Source organism: Ochotona curzoniae, unplaced genomic scaffold (genome assembly GCF_017591425.1).
Source record: "Ochotona curzoniae isolate NIBS_2020 unplaced genomic scaffold, NIBS_Ocur_1.0 contig_4838, whole genome shotgun sequence".
Classification (NCBI taxonomy): Eukaryota; Metazoa; Chordata; class Mammalia; order Lagomorpha; family Ochotonidae; genus Ochotona; species Ochotona curzoniae.
Genome location: NW_024466399.1, coordinates 1,408,400 through 1,433,726, shown reverse-complemented (window position 1 = coordinate 1,433,726; position 25,327 = coordinate 1,408,400). Strand labels below are relative to the sequence as shown.

At 53.8% G+C, this 25,327-nt stretch overlaps 1 protein-coding gene across 1 annotated transcript in view; it reads left to right on the top strand.

The window, feature by feature from the left end:
• LATS2 (large tumor suppressor kinase 2) overlaps positions 1–21,767 on the top strand; it is a 45,459-nt gene extending 23,692 nt beyond the window's left edge. Inside the window, exons 2-7 of the mRNA XM_040988366.1 lie at positions 10,198–10,330; positions 11,965–13,370; positions 14,688–15,270; positions 16,137–16,319; positions 17,489–17,595; positions 19,509–21,767. Coding sequence (XP_040844300.1) covers positions 10,198–10,330; positions 11,965–13,370; positions 14,688–15,270; positions 16,137–16,319; positions 17,489–17,595; positions 19,509–20,003 — 2,907 coding nt within the window. The 3' untranslated portion in view covers positions 20,004–21,767. The remainder of the gene's footprint in view (positions 1–10,197; positions 10,331–11,964; positions 13,371–14,687; positions 15,271–16,136; positions 16,320–17,488; positions 17,596–19,508) is intronic.
• The last annotated feature ends 3,560 nt before the right edge of the window (positions 21,768–25,327 follow it).

Below are 25,327 nucleotides of genomic sequence, written 5' to 3'. Positions count from 1 at the left end.
TTTGAGGACACTCATGTCTGTAGCTTTTCACCTAGAGGCCCCATTTGGTATTTCACTAACTGCTACAGTTTGCCGCTGGAATAAGCATTACTTCCTAAACATGACTTGCTGGGCCAAAAGAGTTGGCGCCATTTGGGCCCAGGTGTCCAACGGAGGATTGGAGCCAGTTTGTGAGAGCCATTTCTGCCTGGCTTCTTGGGGGCGGGGAAAGGGGCAGGTGCAAGTTTTTGAATCACACGTGCCTGCAAAGAGCGGAGCTTGTGGGAGGGCAGCCGTGTGTGCAGGCGCTGCGTTCACGCGTTCGTCCCCTCCCAGCTGTGACTGAGCAGCTACTTCCTGCTTGCCAGGCACAGTGATGCAAACTCCGCTTCCGCCCAGAATGGCCCACAGGACACGGGGTGGGGGCGCTGGACAAGCGGCCTGGACCTTTGTTTTACTATCGGGTACATTCGGTGACGAGTAATAGCTCAGGCAGCCACAGAAGCAGGGAATCACGCAGGATTTTCCCACGCTGGTTTCTGAGGCGTGCAGAAGAAACGGCTCTGCGACAACATCACGGAGCCCCTGCTCTCCCGCAGCCTCCCTGCCGCCTGAGGTTCCTCCCTCATTTTACAGCAGGGGCAGCCTGAAGTCCTCACCGGGGTCTCTGAGAGGGAGAGGGCGGCAGGATGTCACAGCAGCATTGGCTGCAAGGGAAGACTTCCCACACACGTGGCCGGCTTTGTTTCAGGAGCCGGGGCTGGTTTGCAGCCCACAGAGGAGGAATCTGTTCTCCCAGAGCCACACTCGAGCTGTTCGTGCTCCCTCCCCGATGAAGTTTATTTTTCATGCTTGGCCACACCACCAGGCAACCCCTTCCGCACTCAGTGTCATTGCAGCATGGAACTTGTGTGACACAACGCTTCTTCTCTGGGCACGAGCTTGGTGCAGTAGTTAAGGTGCTGCTGGGGACCAGTTCTGACTCGACTGCTGGTTCTAACTTCCTGCCAGTGCACACCCTGGGATGGCTCGGGTACGTGGGTCCCTGCCATCCACATGGGAGTCCGGGATGGAGTTCCTGGCTCCCGCTTTCAGCCCGGTCCGGTCCAGCCCAGCTGTTACAGGCATTGAACAAGTGAAACAGAGAGAAGATCCATCTCAGTGTTGCTCCCTCTTCTTCCTTTTTCTCTTAAATTTGAGACTTGGACAGAACACGCCAACTCACTGCTTCGTTTTCCGGATGCCTGCAGTGGGCTCAAGCAGAAGCCAGCATCTGGAACTTGATCCGGGTCGCCCACTGGGGTGACAAGGACCCAGCCACTGGAGCCATTGCTGCTTCCTCCAGGGTCTGCGCTGGCCGGAAGCTGGAGTCAGGAACAGCGCTGGGTATTGAACCAGGCCCTTGGCATGGGATGTGCGCATCTTCAGCAAGAGGTTAGCCACCTGCCTCCGGCCCTTCTCTCGGCCCCTGGCCCGATTGTGCCTGGGGAGGGGCCAACCTAGCCAGCACAGGGTGCCAGGAGGCGGGCTCTGGCTCTGAGCATTTGCCCAGGGCAGAGAACAGTGCGCCCGGGTCTGGTGGCCCCCTTCCCTGGCCTTCTCAGGTGCGGGTTCTCCCTGCCTGCCAGTTTGTGGTGCCGCTGCCTGGTTTCCTCCCAGCCCCATTGTCCGTAAGGTTTCCTTTAGGGTTAGGAAGTGAGGACCTCTACCCACTGATGATACCAAATCCTCCTGGCTGGCGGTTTCCAGAATTCTCTAACACTCCATCATTGTGGGACCAGTGTCGTTCCTGCTCACGCTCCCTGCCGAAGGCTTCGCATCTGCTCTGGGGAGCAGTGGCCACAGCCTTGTCAGATCAGGGTGTGTGTGCGTGCATGTGTGTATAAATTGTGCAAGCCACATTTTACAGGGCCCGTTGTTTTCCTTAAAAACAGGAGTGTCTTGAGTGGGGGGAGGTTTAGAAGGAGAGCGAAGATCCTGTGTCTGGAAGTTCTTGTGCAACCTCAGGCAGGCTTGGCTCTCAGACCCCTGGGATCAGGGCCACCGCTGGCCAGCCCCCCGTGCTGTGAAAGCAGAGTGCTTCCTGCCAGAGCAGAGGGCCTTGCCAGGCCAGGGTGTCCACCACAGGGCTGCTGCCCTTGTCCGAAACAGCAGACGCCTGGGTTCACATGCAAGTTGGTGCTTGCATGCACTAGTGCTGGTTGGTGCCAGTAGTATTTCTTTAACAAAACACCGGAATGGGGGAGCTGTTAAGACCAGCCTTCCCTGAAGCATTTGAAAAGTGTTTTGAATACCATATTGTATTGGATTCTGATATTTTTTTTAAGACGTAGAGTGTGTTTTGCTCCAAAAGATATCTGAGAGTTTAGCGTGCATTTGAAAACAAAGCCTTTGCAGGCCAGCACTGTGGCACGAGGGGCTAAGCCCCCACGTGCAACCCTGGCATCTCCTATTGCAGCGCATTGCAGGTCTTGGCTTCCCCTGCTCCGATATCCAGCTTGCCTCTAATACGCCTGGGAAAGCATCTGAAGAGGCCCCTGTCACCCACTCAGAGACCTGTGGGAGGTCAGGCTGCCCAGGACAGCCTTCAACCACTTGACTGTACTATTGAAAAACAGAGCCAAAACATGTCAATATTCGGTGTCAAATAGACTGTGAAAAAAGGCACTGTTGAATTGCTGCCAATGCAGCCAAATTATCATAAATAAATATGCAAAGTAGGTATTTTATTATTGGGATTGTAATAGGAAAACTGGGAGACCCAATAATTTAAAAAAAAAAGGTCATTTTGATGAGATCATCTCTTCCTCCATCTTATTAAGAAAGCATTCTGAACTATTTGAATTTTAAGATAAATAGGTTTTCCAGATTATATTCAGAAGAGCAAGAAGTAGGGTCAGTAATCAATTATCTATTACTGTATAACATACCATCTCAGAAATTTTAGTAGATTAAAAACAACATCACAGGCCTGGCACAGTAGCCTGGTGGCTTAACTCCTCGCCTTGAACGTGCAGGATCCCTTATGGGCGCCGGTTCTAATCCCGGCAGCTCCACTTCCCATCCAGCTCCCTGCCTGTGGCCTGGGAAAGCAGTCGAGGACGGCCCAAAGCCTTGGGACCCTGCACCCGCGTGGGAGACCTGGAGGAAGTTCCTGGCTCACTTGGGGAATGAGTCAGTGCATGGAAGATCTTCCTCTCTGTATATCTGACTTTCCAATAAAAATAAATAAATCTTTAAAAGGGGGGGGGGGGGGCGCAGGATAGCATCATGTCTGCTTCATCCTGTGCTCCAAGTAGGCCACCTGCTAAGAACAGCGAGGCCTGTGCAGACAGCAAGCAGTGCAACCATGGGCACCACTGGGGACATGTTAATAAAAGCAGAGGATCCAGGACCCCAGAAACTGTGTGTGTGAATTCCGAGAGAATTGGGGGCGTGTTAAGTTTGCATGGAAGTGCTAGTACGCTCTGTTCGCCTGTCTGAGGGCAGCGGAAGGTCGAGCTGCTTGGCCTGTTCGCTGCTGCTCACTCAACGCTAGGACAGCAGCAGATGCTCAGCAGGACCTCGCCGGGCAGAACAGCTATGCCTGTAGGCACGCGCGGGCGCCAGTCCGCATCACGCTGGGAGCGCTTGGCTTCGTGTCCCAACTCCCAATTCTGGCTTCCTGGGAGGTAGCTGGTGGCAGCTCAAGTCATCGGGTCCCTGCCACCCCATAGGAACCCAGATTGAGTTCCAGGCTCCCAGCTTTGGCCTGGCTTTGGCCTGACTACTGTGGGTATTTCTGTAGTGAACGGTGGGGTGGGGTGGGCGGTCTTTCTTTCTGTGTCTCTCTCCCTTTTAAATAAAAATAAAATGAATGTAAACTGTGTTTAAAGTGCATAAAAATAACATTAAAAAATATTTTGGGGTCTGGCGCAGTAGCCTAGTGGCTAAAGGCCTTAACCTTCCATGAGCCAGAATCCTATGTGGGCACTGGTTCACATCCCGGCAGCTCCACTTCCCATCCAGCTCCCTGCTTGTGGCCTAGAAAAGCGGTCGAGGACGGCCCAAAGCCTTGGGACCCTGCACCCACGTGGGAGACCTGGAAGTAGCTCCTGGCTCCTGGCTTCAGGTTGGCTCAGCTCCAGCCATCATGGCCACTTGGAGTGAGTCAGCGGATGGAAGATCTTCTTCTCCGTCTCTTTCTCTCCCTCTGTAAATCTGACTTCCTAATATAAATAATTAATTAAAAAGCAGTAAAGATATTTTAAAGGAACTGTGGTTATAGAAGGTATTTTAGGGCTACATCGAGTGTATTTTCAGGAAACTGCCCAGTATAATTGATCTGTTATTTTTAGATTACTTGAGCCATTTCGGAATCACACCCCAGCCTCTTCTATTTGGAAAAGTGGCGTAACATTTTTTCTCTGGTGACAGCATCATGGAAATTAACTTTAAACATGAAATTCTTGTAAACCTGCAGGGTTTAAGTCAGGGTAAAGAGAAATGGGATAACTCTGGGTGTTTACCAAGCTCACATGAAAGGAATTTCATGGTTTGTACTGCTACCAAAAACGTGTGCCTGTGGAGCATTTCCTCAGCCTGCTTAGCTTTACAGTTACTCATTGTATTTGGTGCTAGCAGTGGTAATGAAACGCTGTTTTATCTCTGCCAGTCACGTTGGTTTAATCTGAGGCCCTGCTTCCTGGGGTTGCACCTGCCAGCTGCCCGGCTGTGGCCACTTCACCGCCTTCGTGTGAGATCTGCTCTCTCTTTCTCTGCCCTTGCCAACTGGTAAAATTCAAAGGCCACTTCCATTTTCTCCTCTTTTTTTTTTTTTAATTTTGCAAAGATTTATTTATTTACTGAAATGCAGAGTTAGAGCGAAAGAGATCTCCCATCCATGGGTTTACCAGCTGACTGCACCAGCCAGGGACTGGGCCAAGCCAAAGCCAGGAACCTACAATTCTATCTGGGTCTCCCACGTGGCTCCGGGGGCCCTTTAACCAGCTTCTGCTTTCCCAGGCACTTTAGCTGAGGGGCAGCTGGGACTCAGGCTGGTGCCCCTATGGAATGCCAGTGCTGCAGGTGGCGGCTTAACCAGCTGGACCACAGCAACCAGCCCCTCTTGGCTTTGTTATCCCGGCCATGGTTAGAGCACAGGCACAGGCACCAGCTTGTGAGAGGCCGCTTGGCACTCCCAGGTCTCCTGGGGGAGCAGCAGGTGCCTTGGGCTCACCCCTCTGGGTGGCCCAGGCTGTGTTCCTGAGGTCCCCGGGACAGCTGCTGCCCAGCCTGTGGAGCAGCACCCAGTGTGCATGGTGAAGACTTCATCTGAGGAGGAAGCCGTCAGCATGGGAGCTGCCTGGGTCATCCTGAGAAGCAGGCATGGCACCAGGCGAGGGCCCTGGACCCGGCAAGGCCGGAGCTCCACATTCCTAGGGTTTCAGCTACACTTCACAGTTGGAATGTGAAAATGTTATTAATATCTGAAAAATGCTTTCTTACCAGCAAGGGGTGGGGGCAGGATTTCCATAGGAAATGCCTTCCTTCATAACTAATAATTTGTCACTGAATTTAAATTGCTCTCAGTCACGTGGTAGTACCATGAAGTTGTTCCTTGTGCTGCACAGGAACTGGGAGCAGTCCCGGCTCCTTCCTAAGGAGCCATGTGCTAGGGGCAGGAGCCAATTCCTGTCCCACAGCCACCCCCACGCACTTTGTACATGGCAGAGCCACCTGGCAGGCCTGGGCCAGGCCACGGGGGCTGAACTGAGAGACATGGCTGTGCCAGCAGCCAGAGATTCCACACGGAGCTTTGCAACTGGAGTGGGAACAGCCATGAGGAGTCCCCACAGCTCGCCTTCCTGCGTGCCTGTGGGTTGATGCCCTTTGCTAAGTTCCCATATCACACAGCCTTTGTATGGGCAGACCCCATGTTTTCCAGAATTCACTGTAGCTAGTCCCAGTTTGAAGTCATCCCCCATGTTTTTCTAAAACTACAAGGGGACATGTCTTGAGAGAAACTCAATATACAGAAGTTGAAAACTACTCCATTCAGAGCTAATCCACAAGCCTAAGATAGAGTTTTCCAGGAGCTGTTGATATGGCAGAAACCTTTGAAGTGTAACACCCAGGTGTGTCTGTTCTCAAATCCCTCTCTGTGCCAGGAGCCAGGATCCTCCAGGGCTCCCACGTGGGGGCAGAACCCCGAGGACTTGGGCCATCCTCTGTTGCTTTCCCCAGCCACAAGCAGGGAGCTGGAAGGGGAGAGGGAACTGGTACCCATATGGGATCCTGGCACGTGGAAGGCAAGGATTTAGCCACTGGGCTATCACACAGGGCCCCGGAGCCGTGCCTTCCAGGGACCTGAGGAGGGACCGTGTTGTGGGTTAGTCTAGTGACCCCGCCCGTGACACCAGCATCTCTCATGAGCACCTGTTTCCATTCTGGCTAGTTCACTCCTGATCCAGCTCCCTGCAGTTTCTGGCTTCACCCTTGCCTCGTCCATTCTCACGTGCGTAGATCTTGGTAACATTTAGGTAGCAGCCTGAAGTCAATTGAAATAAGTCGAAGATGCCTACTGGGGCTTGGTGAGAACTTGTATTTCTTCATACAATTGTGGTAAGAAGGATGAAAGATTAAAACATTTGTGATGTTAAGTGTTTAGCCTACATAAAATCTGCAGGTGTAACCCTTCTCACATTTCCCCCCGGAGACTCTTGAGCTGCTTGGGGCGGGGGGACCAGTTACTGCTAGCCCTCAAATAGTGCTGAGACGGGCGTTGCCCCCCAGCAGGGGTGGAGGTCATTCAGCCAAGAGCCCCAGACACACATAGGCTGGCCCTGCCAAGGCAGCCTCAGGAAGTACTGGGAATTCAAACACTCTGTTGCTGGCTCACGTTTAAGTAGATCCTTTTGTGTGGCCCGTGAAGGATGTTCCAATTCGCCCTCGGTCCTTGGCAGAAGGAGGGTTCCCCCAGCCCGCTCCCAAGGTCGCCCTGCCAGCCTGCTTCACTGGTGAGGGGATCGACCACGGATGCAAGTACAGACTCGCCCGGCTGCTCGATGGCCCCGGGAGACAAGAGCCAGGCACTTGGCTCCTGATCCCAGACCTGCCTCTGCCTTGGCGAGGAGCCACGCAGCACTCTAGGCCGGCACTCTGAATGGTTGTTTCTGTCTCGAGAATACAGAGCAGTGGCCCATGCTTTCCGCTGCTCGGTCTCCCCTGTGTGGTCTTTGTGCCTGAGCCTGAGCTTCCTGCCCTGCCCAAGGCCCAGGATCCTGAGGTGCTTAGAAATGTACCCCGTTTCTCAGGGCTCTCAGGGGACAGCTGTAAGAATATGTGCGGAAGCCGCTTCTGAGAGGCCGAATTACCGCATGCAGGCTGACGGACAGATGCGGGGCAGCCCTTGACCAACGTGGGTCATTGGAAGGCTTTGTGTTTAAGCAAGTTGGCTCATGAGCGCATCTCAGTTCTGTGGCTTGGAACACGCCAGAGAAGGTGGAGCTGCCCTTGTGGTCTCCTGTTGGTTTCTCTCCCAAACGTGACTGGATTTGGAGCACAGTAAACGCACACAGCTTGAAGCAGCCCGTGCTCACTCAGCAGGGAGAGCCCCCTGGGACATCACCCACCCTGTTGGCAGGCGCCGAGCTGATGCGCACAGCCCGTGACTCACCCAGGGGGAGACGGGTCCGGGACCACATTGCCGACAAAGCAACTGGTTCATTAGTGCTGATGGAGAGGCTTGTGGTCAGGGTCGACTCCGACCAGCGCCTTTCTTAGGGGCTGGAAGCTCCAGGGAAAACCTGTTACAATGTGGTCTTCTATCATGTCTCTTCGAAGCTGTTAAGAGCCTTCGCAGACGTGACCTCATCGCATAGCAAGGCCATGAAGCAGTGAGGTGTGATGGGTTATCTCCTGCCTCCAGGTGCTGAGGGCGGGGCCTCGCCGCTGAGCCCCCGCTGCCTTCTGCACTCCTCCAGATTCTGCACAATCTTGCCCCAAAGCTGCCACCCGTGCTCCCACTCTCAGGTGACAAAACTTGTAGGATATTTTTTTGACCCTGAGTATGGCAGCAACCTCAATTCTTGTCTCGCAGGAAAGAAGAATTTTCGTGCGGACGCAGTTTAGTTTTAAAGCAAGATTTATTAGAAAAGTTGACAAGAGAGGCTCCCGTCCTAGTGACAGGAGGGGGCTCTGAGATGGAAAGGACCCTTACCCCCTGCCATATTGGCAGGAGGAAAAGAAGAACCCATATTAATGCTGGGGAAAGCATCTTTTAAAGGTTCCCCTCAAAGATGTTTCTCCATAAACAAAGAAAATTCCCGGTTTCCATGGTACCTGGCCTTGGGACAAAAGGCCAGAAAGGTGTCACTGGCCAACTCCCTTGTTCCCTTTCTAATGATAAAGAGGCCAGTCTGAAGCCCTCCCCCTTGGCAATGGCCTGAGACAGAATGGGGCTGATAATTCAGGTAGGAAATTGATATGCTAATGTCACCCTTGTCCCTTGGAAGAAACGTGCTCTGGTGAATCTAAGACATGGTAGGGAAAATACCCAGAATGCCCTAACTGCCTACTGTCCAGCCTAACTCCTCTCCAGAACCACCTCCCCAGGCCGGCCCCAGGCCCTGCTCCTTCCCCGCTGGTGCAGGATCCCACACCTGCTGCCTCAAAGGCGCAGTTGATAGCCAAGCAAAGTCAGGGTGTTTTGCCCTGCCACTTGGCCACCATACAGCCAGGGATAATATTGGGCAGGCATACAGATTGTAAGCAAATAGTTTGTTCTGGTGCGTGGGTATAGCTGGGAACAGCATGGAGTTCCAGGCCCTGCCCGGTACTGTCCTGGGGGAGAACAGTGCAGGGGCTGTGGGGAGTGTGCCCTCCCTGCACTGTGGGGCCCTCTGCCCCCACTGAGGATGGCATGCTCTGGGCCAGTGCTGGCACCTCCCACAACGTGTGCACTGTGCCACGGCCCTCGCTTGGCAGCCCCACCCCTCCTCTTCCAAGTGGCGCTCCCTCTCCCAGATTGTCAGTCTCTTTCTCGGCCTGCCCCTCTCCTGTGAACAGCCTCTGCCTTCTGTTTCGGCACCTGTGCTCACGGCCTGCCTTCCAAGGAGCAGAGCCTGTCGCAGCTGTGCCCAGCAGTAGGACATTGTCGGCCGCAAGCAGTCAGCAAGCATTTTTTTTTTTTTTAAAGATTTATTTTTATTATTATTTTTTTTTTATTGGAAAGGCAGATATACAGAGAGGAGAGACAGAGAGGAAGATCTTCCGTCCGATGATTCACTCCCCAAGTGAGCGCAACGGGCCGATACTATGCCGATCCGAAGCCAGGAGCCTCTTCCGGGTCTCCCACGCGGGTGCAGGTTCCCAAAGCCTTGGGCCGTCCTCGACTGCTTTCCCAGGCCACAGGCAGGGAGCTGGAAGGGAAGCGGGGCTGCCGGGATTAGAACCGGCGCCCATATGGGATCCCGGGCGTACAAGGCGAGGACCTTTAACCACTTGCGCCACCACGCCGGGCCCCAAGCATTTTTTTTTTAAGATTTATTTTTATTATTATTATTTTTTTTTACTGGAAAGGCGGATATACAGAGAGGAGAGACAGAGAGGAAGATCTTCCGTCCGATGATTCACTCCCCAAGTGAGCGCAACGGCCGATACTATGATCTGACCTCTTCCGGGTCTCCCACGCGGGTGCAGGGTCCCAAAGCTTTGGGCCGTCCTCGACTGCTTTCCCAGGACACAGGCAGGGAGCTGGAAGGGAAGCGGGGCTGCCGGGATTAGAACCGGCGCCCATATGGGATCCCGGGCGTGCAAGGCGAGGACCTTAACCACTGCGCCACCACGCCGAGCCCAGCAAGCATTTTATAAGCCACACCCTCCTTCCAGGCCTGGACTCCTGGTCCCAGAGGCAGCCTGGAACTGAGCTGGGATTAAACCCAGGTTCCCATGGTTCCTGCACTTGTTCTTCCTGCTCAACTTTGTTCCTTTTAGGTTCATCCTGGACTTTCCAGTCCAGCCACACAGAGTTCGCTAAGGAGATGCTGACCCACCCTGATAACTCCTCTGTGTTCTTTTCCTGGGATCACTAGGCCATGGAGTGGTGTATGCTGGGTTTGTAAGGCACCTGCAGCTGCAGGGCCTGTGGGTCCAGCCTTGCCCTGAGGGGCATGGTGTCACCGTGCATCGGCGGGGACCAGGGCAGGAGCCACTGACGTCTCGGTGCTTCCCTCCCAGGAGATGGCGGGCAGAGCGCTCAAGCAGACAGGCAGCAGGAGCATAGAGGCCGCGTTGGAGTACATCAGTAAGATGGGCTACCTGGATCCGAGGAACGAGCAGATCGTGCGGGTCATCAAGCAGACCTCCCCAGGTGAGCCCAGGCCTCGGTGTGGTGGGTGGAGATGTTCCACAGGTCGCAGGAGGAAGGTCCAGCTGCGCCCTGGTCAGGTGCGTCCGTTGACACAGGCCTGCTTCCTGCAGCAGGTGCACTGAACCAGGCCTGCTCTTCCGGAGTCCATAAATCCCGGTGCTCGCTCCACCCCACCTCCTCTAAAGCAGCCTACAGCATTTCTTCCCTAGGCATTCTTTACTTTTTTTTTTTTTTTTTACATTTATTTATTTTTATTGGAAAGTCAGATATACAGAGAGGAAGTTCTTCCCTCCGATGAGTTACTTCGCAATAACTAGAGCTGAGCTGATCCGAAGCCAGGAGCCAGGAACCTCTTCTGGGTCTCCCACGCGGGTGCAGGGTCCCAAGGCTTTGGGCCGTCCCTGACTGCTTTCCCAGGCCACAGGCAGGGAGCTGGATGGGAAGTGGAGCTGCCAGGATTAGAACCGGCGCCCATATGGGATCCTGGTGCGTACAAGGTGAGGACTTTAACCACTACTCTATCGTGCCGGGTCCTCCCTAGGGATTCTTTTCTCTGAAAGATCGAGAAGTCCACAAACTAATAAGTATGCTCTTTTACTTTCTTGTGGGCTGTGGAAGAGTCTGGGAGAGGGGAGGAGAGTGACTGGCCAAAGCAGAGAGCATCCGTCCTTCCTTCCCAGCGCCGCTTCAATAAAAGAGAGGCCTTGGGCCCGGCACCCTGGCCTAGCGGCTAAAGTCCTCGCCCTGCACGCCCCAGGATCCCATATGGGCGCCGGTTCTAATCCCAGCAGCTCCACTTCCCATCCAGCTCCCTGCTTGTGGCCTGGGAAAGCAGTCGAGAACGGCCCAAAGCTTGGGGACCTGCACCCGTGTGGGATACTTGGAAGAAGTTCCTGGCTCCTGGCTTTGGATCGGCATAGCATCGGCCGTTGTGCTCACTTGGGGAATGAATCATCAGATGAAAGATCTTCCTCTCTGTCTCTCCTCCTCTCTGTATATCTGACTTTCCAATAAATAAATAAATCTTAAAAAAAAAAAGAAGAGAGGCCTTCACAGTGCGGGGGCGGGGTCAAGGAGGCCGCAGCTAAAACCGATCTGATTAGTTATGGAGATGTTCATGGCTTCTGCAGTGTTGCTGTAGATCAGCTGTTTTAATAAAGGGACTTGGGGAATGTCCAAAACATCTTGAACTTCTAAAATAGGGAACAGTGGGCGCTTGGACCGTGGCCATGATTCTGCCCCTTCATGATTCACACTTCTTCCAGGGAAGTGTGACCGTGGTGAGCCCAGCCCCAGCATCCGCAGCTTGGAGGAAAGAAGGCTGCAGGTCCATGCACCCCCACAGTGACAGACTTGGGCTCCTTCTCATTTAAGACACCCCCGGACAGGAGCACTTCCCTCTTCATTGCCCTTGGCCCTCCCCGTGGCTTTGGATTCCAGCCCCACCCTCTACCAGGGTGCCACCTTAGGGCAGCTGGTCGGCCCACAGGGCAGAAAGGAGCTGCAAACACAGCCTGTCCCTCCCCGGAAGGCCCCGAGAGCCACCTGGTCCCTAGGATGTTGCTCGTAGGGACAGAGAGCTGCTCGCACCGACTGCTTCCATTTGCCTGACTAACTCTCCCTTTCTGCTGCAGGAAAGGGCCTGGTGCCACCCCCGGGGACAGTCACGCGAAGGCCCAGCTTCGAGGGCGCAGGCGACGGATTTCCACCTTACCACCCGCTGGGCAGTGCGGCCTACGAGGGACCCGCAGCGCTGGAGGAGGTGCCACGGCCCTATGTGGACTTCCTCTTCCCTGGGGCGGCACCCCACAGCATGCCCGGGCCCCCACACCCGGCCAAGGGCTATGCAGGTGTGGAGCCAGCCGGGCCACACTTCTCTGGCGCGGCAGGTCCTGCGCTGCCACTGCCTGCCTCACACTACAGCCGCGCGCACCTGCTGGTTCCCGGAGAGCCGCTTGCGTACGGCGGCGTGAAGCGCAGCCCATCTTTCCAGAACAAGGCACCACCCGAGGCTGGGGGCTACCCAAGCCTGACTGCCAAAGGCCAGGGGGCCCCGCAAGGTGCCGGCCTCACCTTCCCGGGCCCCGGCGCCACGCTGTATACCCCACATCCACACCACAAGCAGACCAGCCCCACCAGCCACCAGCTGCACGTGATGGGCGCCCGGGGCCAGATGTTCCCGGGTGACAGCCCCCCGCAGAGTCTGCTAGCCCCCTCGAGAAACAGCCTCAACTCAGAGCTGTATGAGCTAGGCGGCACCCCTGTGCAGGCATGGCCGGCCACGTCCCTGGCCCGCCGTGACTCCCTGCAGAATCCTGGCCTGGACGCACCGCGCCCGCACACGAGCTTCCGGCCGGACGGCCCCACGCCCAGCAGGACCAACTCCTTCAACAGCCAGCAGCCACGGGCCGGCCCAACAGTCCAGGCTGAGCCTTCCCTGCCCGCACCCAACACTGTCACTGCCGTCACAGCCGCACACATCCTGCACCCGGTGAAGAGCGTGCGGGTGCTGAGGCCCGAGCCTCAGACGGCCGTGGGGCCTTCCCACCCTGCCTGGGTGCCTGGGCCCACCCCGGCTGCAGAGAGCCTGGACACCAAGGACGAGCACGCCCTGACCCTGGGCAGCACCTACCCGCTGGACCTGGAGCTGGGCGGCGCCGACCGCAGGTGTCTGCCCCCTCCCTACCCGAAGCACCTGCTGCTGTCCGGCAAGTCTGAGCAGTATGACCTGGACGGCCTGTGCGCCGGCATGGAGCAGAGCCTCCGAGGGAGCCCGGCGGCCGAGCCGGCAGACAGGGCCAGCAAGAGCCACAAGGGCGTCAAGGGCGACAAAGCGGGCAAGGACAAAAAGCAGATCCAGACGTCACCCGTGCCCGTGCGCAAGAGCAGCCGAGACGATTCCGAGAAGCGCGAGTCGCGCATCAAAAGCTACTCGCCCTACGCCTTCAAGTTCTTCATGGAGCAGCACGTGGAGAACGTCATAAAAACCTACCAGCAGAAGGTGAACCGGAGGATGCAGCTAGAGCAAGAGATGGCCAAAGTGAGCCCCTTCCTCCCCCGCTGCCCCTGGGTGCCCCTCGGGTGCTGGGGGGGGGGGCGCTGCAGGACCACCTTCCTGTCCCCAGGTCACACAGGACTTGGTCTGGTGACAGGGCCAGCCACCCCAGAGGTCACAAACGTTGCTACCTCCCTCTCCCCATCCCCTTTCCCCTGGTTCTTTAAAAACTCATCGAGGTGTGCGTACCAACACAGTACTTAAAAAAAAAAAAAAGATTTTTTTTTTATTATTATTTTTAGTTCAAAGGCAGATATACGGGAGGAGGAGAAACAGAGAGGAAGAGTTTCCATCCGATGATTCACTCCCCAAGTGAGCACAACAACTGGTGCTGCACCGGGATTAGAACTGGCGCCCATATGGGATCCCGGTGTGTTCAGGGCGAGGACTTTGGCCACTAGGCCACGCTGCTGGGCCCAACACACTAGTTTCAAAGAGCAGAAGCAAGATGTTAGTTTTGATCAATTGAAATTCTGGGATTTTGTGGGGGTTTTTTGTTTGTTTGTTTAAGATAAAATGTAGTAGTGGTAATCCACATATCCTTTAAGTAGTCAGTAATGTTTAGCCCTAGGAGCTAATTATCAGTGAGTAATTCGAGTTTAAATGTTGTTCACAAAGCCAGTGATTCTGGAAACCAAGCGTGTGCTCTCACTTCCTATTGTAGCTCCTTCAGAGAGCAGAGACGGGAAGCAAGGTCTTCCTTGTGCTGGCTCACTCCCAGGTGGCCGCAACGGCCAGAGCCCAGACGATCCAGGATCCAGGACCTTCTGCGTCTCCTACATGGGTGCAGGGGCCCAAGATCTTGAGCCAGCCCTCCGCTGCTTTTCCAGGCCACAAGCAGGGAGCTGGAAAGGAAGTGTGGCAGCCGGGACACAAACTGGTGCCTGTATAGGATGCTAGCACTGCAAGGTGGAGGGTGAGCTTGTTGAGCCACCGCACCAACCCCCAATGCTCTCTCTCTCTTTCCTTCTTTCTCATTTCTCCCTGAGCAATGAGGCGACTCATGCAGTTTCAGGAATGTTGTGGTCCTGTCCCAGTGGAGGCATCCCTTATTTTTAGAGCTTAAACTCATCCAGAGGCCTGGTATTTCTTTGACCTTGGATTCCAGGCTTGTGTTTGTGTACGTGTGTAAAGAAGGCCACGTGGGATCTTGCTCGCAGCGAGTGAGGCCCATTCCCCTGCATGCTCCTTTCTGGACAGTGAGGGCGCGCCCTCCAGGTCCTGGGGCCTGTCCCCTGCCACAGGCCCCGGCTGTCCCTGGACCGTCTAACTGGATTCCCCATCCCCGCTCCCTCCTCGCAGGCCGGCCTGTGCGAAGCCGAGCAGGAGCAGATGCGGAAGATCCTCTACCAGAAGGAGTCCAACTACAACAGACTGAAGAGGGCCAAGATGGACAAGTCCATGTTCGTGAAAATCAAAACCCTGGGGGTCGGTGCCTTTGGCGAGGTGTGTCTGGCCTGCAAGGTGGACACGCACGCCCTGTACGCCATGAAGACCCTGAGGAAGAAGGACGTCCTGGACCGCAATCAGGTGGCCCACGTCAAGGCCGAGCGGGACATCTTGGCCGAGGCCGACAACGAGTGGGTAGTCAAACTCTACTACTCCTTCCAAGACAAGGACAGCCTGTACTTCGTGATGGACTACATCCCCGGCGGGGACATGATGAGCCTGCTGATCCGCATGGAGGTCTTCCCCGAGCACCTGGCCCGCTTCTACATCGCCGAGCTGACCCTGGCCATCGAGAGCGTCCACAAGATGGGTTTCATCCACCGTGACATCAAACCCGACAACATTCTGATAGACCTGGACGGCCACATCAAACTGACCGACTTTGGCCTCTGCACTGGGTTCAGGTGGACTCACAACTCCAAATACTACCAGAAAGGTACTGTCTTGGACGGGCTGCCTCCCGGCCCACCCCAAGACCCATCACAGCCATCAGAGGTCACTCCTTCCCAACGGGGCGGCCCGTGGGCATTCTGAGGTTGTCCGTGCCTGCATTATTTTGTGGTTTACAGGGACAGACCCTTCTCCTTGAAGGAGTAGTGTGACACGCGTGAGATGCCTTGTTTCGACAGTGGGTTTAATTGTTAATTAGTGTAAACACCAGTGGAATGTCGCAGGCCCTGTGTGCAGAGCCACCACCGTGCCCTGGTGAAACGTCTGGACACACAGACTCTTCCCCCACTCCGCCCCCACGAAGTGGTCCTCTGAGACCAGCCTGAGTCCATCTAGCGTATATTCCAGTGCTTTTCAGATAATCCTGCTATTTGAAACGTTTGCAAAGCCAGCTGGTTGTTCTTTAGCTGGGATTCTTCAGGTAGTTATTGTAATACCCTAACTGGAGAAGTTTTAACAAACTTCAGACTCTCCTTCTCGTTGCCATTTTCTGGTGCTGGGACCATTTTTTGTGTTTTTGTAAAGCCCGCTCAGATTTCTGAAGCTCCTCTCTTGGCACATTAGACAGGGCACCAGGCCCGAGGAGTGCAGGGAAGGAAGTCTCCGTGCCCATCCTGCACGCCCTGCTGCCCCGGGGGAGTCCTGGCCCTCTCTTGGCACAGGTGCGTGGCTGCCTGCCTGGGCCTCGGTGCCAGCCAGGCATGGCAGCTGCATGTGTGGTGCCTCCAGGAAGGAGTCTGGCCCTGCCTGACGGCTGCAGGGCTGCTCTGGGCTGTGAGTGCGTCGCATCGCCAAGTGCTGACAATTCACTCTGCTCTTCTTTCTCCTTCCTCTGTCTCTTCCCGGATGAAGGGAACCATGCCAGGCAGGACAGCATGGAGCCCAGCGACCTCTGGGACGATGTGTCCAACTGTCGGTGCGGGGACAGGCTCAAGACCCTGGAGCAGCGGGCACGCAAGCAGCACCAAAGGTGTCTGGCGCACTCGCTAGTCGGCACGCCCAACTACATCGCGCCGGAGGTGCTGCTCCGCAAAGGTACAGCCATGCTGCTGCACCGGGCCCCAAGGCTGGGCCCCTGACCTCGGCTGGTGTCTTGGGGAGGCTCACACACACTGTGTCCTTCCCAGAGCTGTGCTCTCTGCCTGATACCTGGGCCTCCGGCAGGGCTCCCCTCAGCTGGGGGAGGGAATACTGCTTTCTGGTCCCGAATCCACCTGCCCTCGCTCAGGCCAGCAGTGGGTTGGGGATCCCCTGAACTGGTTTTTTCAGAGTCTGAGGTGGCGGCAACTCCAAGGGCAGCAGGAGCACCACTCAGCCTGCCCCAGCTGACCGTCTCGGGCACCTGCTCGCCAGGTGCCTTGTGGGCAGGGTGCTGAGTAGAGCTCCTCTAAAGAGCATTACACTCCAGGTCTCCTGCCAGACCATGCCCAGGAGTGAAGTTGCTGCAGCACTGCAGAGCCCATCTTCCGGGTAAACAGTCCCTTTGATCAAATTGACCTGGCAGGCCAGAGCTAGGGTGGTGCTGTAGCAGCTGTACCTGGCCCCTCCGGACAGTGGCTTGGGGCTCTGGCTCCACGTAACAGACTCGTAGCTTCTTGTTTCACACATGTGTCCGGTGAGGGACTAGGAGCCAGCCAGGGGAGGCTGGAGTCCCAGTTTTCTATGAGTCCCCGAGCCTTTCAGCCCCGTGTGGACAGGTGGAGCAGGATCTGCCATGAAAAGCTGCAGACACTAGCCCTGGCGCTGGGAAAGCTCTCGTCACTGCCGCTCCCTCCCCTGTGCAGCTGCCAGAGCAGCCAAGACCTGCCACCCTTCACAGCCTCCAAGGGCAAGGGGCAAAAGGGGCCCCACGCTGGCCACTGCTGCTGCCTGTTGCCACCCCCTCGCCCCTTGAGACTAACCTGTGCCTTGTCTGTACTTAGAAAGGGCTCAGTTAGATCAGGCTGAGACAGGGAGCCCTGAGGAAAACCCAAGATGAATGGGCCCTGCAGCCTTCCGGTCCTGATTGTCCTCAGCTGGGCTCCCCCAGAGGTCTAACCTGGGACCACGTCCTGGCTCAGGGAGCGGGGAAGGGCTTCTGTTGCACCTGCCCAGGGCAGCTTCAGTGCTTCCGTCCTCCTCCACCAGCAGGAAATCCGTGTGTCCGGGGCCCTTGAAGCCTGCACCTGCCCCAGGACCCAGGCTGAGCCGACTCTGTCTTGCAGGGTACACACAGCTGTGCGACTGGTGGAGCGTCGGCGTGATTCTCTTCGAGATGCTCGTGGGGCAGCCACCCTTCCTGGCGCCCACGCCCACAGAAACGCAGCTGAAGGTGAGCCGTGGGCAGTGGCCTGAGTGCCCAGTCTGCATTAGGCCTCGCCCTGTGAAGACGGCCAGAATGCCATTGTAGACCGGACAAGCTGAGACGGCGATATCGCCATGACTTGTTTGTGTTGAGTTTTGTTCGACTAAGTCACCGGCCCCCACCCTGAAAAGGACTGCCAGAACCTGTGAGCTCTGACTGTGGCAATGGCTGTGTGCTTGGAGCGGATCAGCTGTGTAGGGAGGTTGGTTTTAGGACTACAGCCATTGGCTGCCCAGAACAAGTGAGCCATTTGAGCATCTGCGGTCTGCAGTGGCTTGAACAACTGACAGGGAAGTCTAGAAGTTTCCCTGTCCCTGGAGTCTGTGGTGGAGCCTCAGCTTAAAAACCATTTAATTAGACCCCAATTAAGGCTTAGCTTCACTCCAGGAACAATAAAATGGCAGTTAGACACTATGTCCATCCTAATGGAATTTCTGCACCACTGACTGAATTATTCGCATGATAATAACTCAGATCTCTTTTACTGTGGCAAAATAAGCTTATCATAAATTACCATTGTAGCCATTTTGAAGGGTGTGCAACTCCATGGTGTTCACCAAGGGGTGCCATGGTCACTATTTCTACACAGCGTCATCACCCCAGACAGGGACTGTGTAGCCATTAGTTACTGCCTGTTCCCCCTGCCCCAGTCTCATTGGCCCTCCATCCTGCTCTGTCTCTGCACCTGACTATTAGGTACACCACAGAAGTGGAATCAGGCAGGACTTGTCCTTTGGTGACTGGCTCATTTCCCTTACAGAATGTCTTCAAGTTGCAGCCCCGTCAAACTGCCTCAAGGAGCTGAATATATAGAACATACTTGTTCATGCATTCACCCATTATGAGATGTCTGGTTGATTTCCACCTGCTGGCCACTGTGTTAGTGGGTGTCCAAGTGCCCGTTTTGAGTCTTTCTGCTGGGGAGGGTCGAGGCGTGGGGAAAGGCGGGCAGGACAAAAGCTTCCAGTTTTCCCTTTCTTCCCTTTTCTGTGTCTGAGGAAGGAGTGGGAGAAGGCTGTTGCCAGCTGCCAAACCACATAGGTGCCTGGGATGGGGTTGTCCGCTTGATGTCCTCCTAGAGACCCCTACGTGGAGAGGAATGTTCCGAGGGGATTGCTTGAGTGGTTTTCATAGTTCCAAGATGCTGATTGAGGAAATCCTTCCAACGTCTACTGGCCGACAGAGTCCACCCCAGTGCACACGCCCAGCCAGACACTGCTGCAAAGCTCAGCCAGAGCTGCTCTCTCAACCTGCTCTGCTCTCCATCTTCGGACATGTCACTCAGTGTCCTCTGCAGGCCTAAATGAGCTGGCCATCGTGTCCCCCTTGTGCACCTGGGCATGCTGCCCACTGCACAGGCATCAGCAATCGAGGAGGCCCAGCCCTGGAACATGCATTCCAAGGTTGGACCACAAATCTTACGAGTTGAGCCCAGTGGTCCCAAGCAAACTCCCAGACCTGGATATAGAAGGCACAGGATTCTTTAGCCAAGCGGTATGACTATCCTTTTGTCTCTGTTTGGAGGCCTGCATGTCCCTCACTGCTGGCTGGGAAGGACCCACTCAGTAAAATCACACTGGGGCCAGGTGTTGTGGCCAAGGGGTCACACCCACATGCCGAATGGAGTCCCTGGTCTGCACCCAGGTCCTCTGCTCTGACCCAGCTCCCTACTGGTGCTGAGCAACAGCTGGTCTCTGCCGGCCATATGGGAGACGTGGATGGAGTTCCTTGCTGACCCCAGCTTGTACCTGGCCCTGCCTCAGCTGCTGCAGGCGTTGGGGAGCGTGAGTGAGAAGACGGAGGATCTCTGTCACTCTGTCTGTCAAATACATTAAAAAAAAAAAAAAGATCTGTGCTCACGTGTTGTGTCCGCTCTCCAGGTGATCAACTGGGAGAACACGCTCCACATTCCAGCGCAGGTCAAGCTGAGCCCCGAGGCCCGGGACCTCATCACCAAGCTGTGCTGCGCCGCCGACTGCCGCCTGGGGAGGGACGGAGCCGACGACCTGAAGGCCCACCCCTTCTTCAGCACCATCGACTTCTCCAGCGACATCCGGAAGCAGCCGGCCCCCTACGTGCCCACCATCAGCCACCCCATGGACACCTCCAACTTTGATCCCGTCGATGAAGAAAGTCCCTGGAACGAGGCTAGTGAAGGGAGTGCCAAGGCCTGGGACACGCTCACCGCACCCAATAACAAGCACCCGGAGCACGCCTTCTACGAGTTCACCTTCCGGAGGTTCTTCGACGACAACGGCTACCCCTTCCGATGCCCAAAGCCTCCGGGGGCTGAAGCTTCCCGGTCTGAGAGCCCAGATGCAGAACACTCGGAGCTGGGGGATCAGACCGAGGGCTGCCAGCCCGTCTACGTGTAGCCCGTGCGGCCCTGCCACCAGCCCCTGGCGGGCACCGGTCAGTCCCCTCGTTACGCCATGTGTTGCTTCTCGGTCTGTTCTTGGCCATGGAAACCCAAGACAGACACTTAGGACTCGGGTCCAGCCCGCTGCGTGGCTGGACACTGGTGGATGCGCAGAGGGGAAGGGTCGACATGGTTTGGAGTTGGCGTTCGAGGACCTTCACTGCATTAAAATGATACTTTTAAACATTTAGTACAGTTTAGAAAGAGCACTTATTTTGTTTATCTCCATTTTTTTTTTCTTACTAAATTATAGGGATTAACTTGGACAAATCATGCTGCTGTTTTCTACATTTGTATTTTAGCCGTAGCACTTAACTCGCATTTAGGAAGGAACGTAAGAACTGAAGAGCATATGAGAGAGATGTCCGTGCAATAATGTAAAAAGTTGAAAAAGACACCACTCCGCTCAGACGTCGTGGAAACCATGGTGGCAACGGTTTGGGTTTTTGTATCTTTTCCCACATTTCAGAATTGTGATATAATGTTAAGCTGCTTTTTTTTTTTTTTTTTTTTTTGCTTTTGCATATTCTAGAACAATAGGAAGTGTGACTAAGGCGATGGTGTGGGTGTGGAGAGGATACGCGAGCAGGGTGTTCTATTATAAAATTACCATATCTTGCCTTTTCACAGCAGGCCCTGTGAATGCATTTTTACCGAGTGTTTTTAAATGAGGTATTCTAAGACAGTGTGCTGATAAAACGTGTCGTGTGGGTGACTTCTTCGCTGTGGTCGCATCCCTTGTTTTGTGGAAGAAATGCAGATGCAGAGCTGAGAAGCGATCTTTGTGTGCGCGTGTGTGTGTCTCAGGCATGACTGATTGGATTCCTTGGGGGGGGTCAAGCTCAACATCTGTCATATACTAAGCTTACAGACAACAAAAGGGATCGACATAGCTGTGCCAGCCGCCGGAAGCTCCTGCTGGGCCCCTGTCCTCCTTCCCTGGCAGTGTGGGCATAGCTGGCTGTGGGACTCGGCGACGCTGGCCCTGCTTCAGCACATCAGCCCGCACAGCCTGCCGGCAGCAAAGGACTCAGCGCCCACTGCCCCTCTGGCTCTGTGCACAGCTGGGGCGTCAGCGTGAGCCTGAGTCCTCCTAGGGCTCCCTCTCATGGTGTTTGAGTGTGCCTTCAAGTGTTGAATCTTAAACCATACATTTTTCTAATCTTTGTAAACAGGCCAAGATCCTCAGTGACAGTGGAATGGAGAGTAAGCCATACATATTTCTTAGACCTATAGATGTATATATATAACTGCATAGAGAAACACACAAACTATTCCTTATTTCAAATTAGTATGGTTCCTATTTAAAGTGATTTATATTTGAGTAAAATTTAAATTTTTTGCTTTTTTTAAGAAAATATGACGCATTGTATTTTTCATTATGTTACTCCACATATTTTTTCCTTGAAGTTCTTAGCAATAATGTATCCATTATTTAGTGTGTATGTAGGAAGCAACACTTTATCAATGTTTAAACTAAAAAAAAGAAACTCTTGTGTACTGGTTTACATGTGTATGAATGGCAGATCCCGACCTCTGCTGCGCCTGCGTCGTCACTGTCAGTATTTCTATTTTACAGTGATGCCAAGCTGTTACTTACAGCGCTCCGACATGCTTTTATGTGGTAGGTTCTTTCTCAGGAACTCAATTTAACTATTATTTATTGATATATCATTGCCTTTGAAAAGCTTCTACTGGCACAATTTATTATTAAAATTTTTCAATCCAAATCCGTTGGTTGGTGTCATGTTTGACTGAGATTTGGCAGGTCTTACCAACAGGCTGTAGTGACGCCCCCCCGCCGACATGTTCCTGCATTACAATTACTGGGGAGCCGTGTTGGTCACGGGATGGGAGGCAGCACAGCTTCCCAAACAGGGTTCTCTCTTGGGAAGGGTTTGGAGGAGGGACACAAAAGCCTCACATCACGTTGTCAAAAGTGACCGACTTCTATGCCGTAAGCCGAACATGAAGAACACCTCCACAAGGGGTACCACATACAGCCAGTGAGAGCGTGAATGAGCTAGGGCGATCTGCTTGGTTAGGCTCCTGGCCAGGTAGCAGAGCACTGAGAACAATCATCAGAATTGCTCCTAGATTTCCTTGGAACAGATTGTATAAGAGCAACAAAGAAACAGCTAGACCTGGCTGCAACATAGCTGTGGCATTGTTGGGTGTGGTTGGAGTCTGTTGAGGGAAGAAATGGCTTATTAAATGCCTTCTAAATTTCCTTCACATTTGTATTGTCAAGACACAACAATGTCAAGAGACAACTTGATAAATCTAAATGCAGATCAAGAAGAAAAAGCTGTAGCCAGCTTGGAGAGCCCCCTCTGAATCCGCTCTGGACTTAATCGTTTCCACCTGTAATTTCTGAGATGAAGTTTATCAAATTCATCCTGTTTCCTCCAGCTAAGCCTTGCAAACTAAGTGTAAAGGCTTGGGAACTACTTTTTTGTTTTTTCACTGACTGCATAGTTATCATTGTGCAATGTAATATTTTGAAGTTTATGTATACATTCCGGGATGACCAAATCTAACATTTGTACAGAGACTAATATTTTGCTTGCACTGTCAAGATTTAACACAGTCAAAATGATCTTTGCTGGTAAGTCAACAATGGTAACCAGCAGTATGTAATACGTAATCCTATTGTCTCTCTCAGTCCTTTTGTTTAGCAAGAGAACTTCGCATTTCCCGAAGTGGAAGCTTAAATTTAATGGATGCGTTTATTTGGTGTAGAGAGGAAGGGAAGTGCTCTGTAGGATGAATACGAGTGATCCACTACTAAGGAGAGAGTGCCACTTGACCCTGAATGACAACGTAATTCTCATCTCGCATCCTTTTGTTTTGATATTTATTGTAAAGGTGCGGGGTGGTGCAGAGCCACGTGGGCCTCGGATGGGATGGAGAGGGTCTCTGCTTGTCCTCAGGGGAGGGGCCGCCTGCTGTCCGGCTGCATCAGTGCCAGTGGACAGTCAGCCATGTGCTGTTGCCTTGGAGACCCTGGTGAAGGGAAGGAGTGATCTCAGTTTTCAGCTTCTTGGCACCAGAGGTGAGACGTTCTAAGGCCTGTTCGCCTGTCCGGGTCTACCTCAGTGTGTGCAGACACAGGTGCTTGCTTTACATAACGCCTATCCTTGGAAGCAGTGCCTCAAGTCCTCCGTCGCCTTAAATGACCCAGCCGTCTCGTCTTTCCTGTTCTTCTGAGTATGCTGTTTAGGCTTGCACAGAAGTCGGCAACTGAGATGACCCCGTCTTGCAACCTGGGCTCGGGTTGGACTGTGTGATTCACCCTGAAGTTGGGGCATGAGTACAGCAAACTAGTTGGGGTGACCCCTAAGAAGCCTCCCATGGGAGGTCCTCAGACCTGGCTCTCGAGTGCGCCAGCTGGTGCAGGGCCTACCTGGCCCACCGCTGCACCATTCCCCCTAGGTACTGCATGGTGTATCATCCCCAGCCTGGAATAGGCATTAACCAGGCCCAGAATCCCAGCCAACAATTGGCTGCTGTTGTGCCAGGTGTGTAATACTTGTCTAGTTACAAGGCAACCTACATAGTTGCCTTGGGGTGGAACTTTTCTTTCAACCATCAAGATTGCTATACAGGGCCTGGCGCAATGGCCTGGCAACTAAAGTCCTCGCCTTGTACGTGCCAGCATCCCATATGGGCGCCGGTTCACTTCCTGGCTGCTCCACTTTCCATCCAGCTCCCTGCTTGTGGCCTGGGAAAGCAGTTGAGGACGGCCCAAAGCCTTGGGACACATGACAGACAGGGAGGAGGCTCCTGGCTTCAGATCGGCGCAGCAGCCCCGCTTCCCTTCCAGCTCCCTGCCTGTGGCCTGGGAAAGCAGTCAAGGACAGCCCAAAGCTTTGGGAACCTGCACCTGCGTGGGAGACCCGGAAGAGGCTCCTGGCTTCGGATCGGCATAGTATCGGCCCGTTGCGCTCACTTGGGGAGTGAATCATCGGACGGAAGATCTTCCTCTCTGTCTCTCCTCTCTGTGTATCTGACTTTGCAATAAAAATAAATAATTCTTTAAAAAATAAAAAGACTGCCCGGCGCGATAGCCTAGCGGCTAAAGTCCTCGCCTTGCACACCTGGGTTTCCATATGATCGCCCGTTCTAATCCTGGCAGCCCCGCTTTCCATCCAGCTCCCCACTTGGGAACCTGCACTTGCGTGGGAGACCTGGAAGAGGCTCCTGGCTCCTGGCTTCGGATCGGCACAGCTCCAGCCATTGCAGCTGCTTGGAGAGTGAACCAGCAGAAGATCTTCCTCTCTGTCTCTCCTCCTCTCTGTATATCTGCCTTTCCAATAAAAATAAGTAATTTTTTTTTTTTAAAAAAAAGATTGCTTTAGAAAACAAGGGATGTGTGTATACAGGTGTTTGCTGATTCTGTTCTTCCTGATGTTCTAAGGTTCTGTGTGCAGGGCATGTTCTTTTTAGAAACGTCTTTTAGGGCCCCAGCACGATAGCATAGTGGTTAAAGTCCTAGCCTTGCCCGTGCTGGGATACCATATGATCGCCAGTTCTAATCTGGCGGCTCCCCTTCCATCCAGCTCCCTGCTTGTGGCCTGGGAAAGCAGTCAAAGGACTGGGACCCTTGGGACCCTGTACCCATGTGAGAGACCTGAAAGAGGCTCCAGGATCCTGGCTTCGGATTAGCTCACCTCTGGCCATGGTGGTCACTTTGGGAGTGAACCAACAGATGGAAGATCTTTTTCTGTCTCTCCTCCCTGTGTATCTGATTTTCCAATTAAAAAAAAGATAAATACGTCTTAAAGAAAAAAAACTTGCATGTTGTCTTGCTGGTGTTTGGGGGATTGTCTTGTTGGTGGCTTACTTGGTTCTTGGATCTGGAGGTCATTTCATCCTCTAGATTTGGGAAACTCGAGCGGTTTTTCACTCAGTGCTTTTCCGTCTTCCCGTTCCTTCTTACACTGTTTCCAAGATTTTAACAGTCTGAATACTGGCCATTCAGTTACAACCCTCGGGCTTGGCTTCTGTCTGTTGTTAACACGGACTGGTGTGTGTGGCTCTGTCTTCCAGCTCACTGCTTCTCTGTTCTGGCCTTTTCGCCTTTTCATTCATTCATTCATTCATTTTGAGCCCATCCGCTATGCGTTTTCTTTTGGGGATAATATTTTGTCCTAAATTTTTAATGTGGAATCTTTATGTTTGTTGAGGATTTCTTGTTTCAGATGGATGGTTCAGGAGCGTTTCTGGTTGTTCACTGGAGCCTTTTTATTGTAACTGATTTGAAAATATTAGACAGCT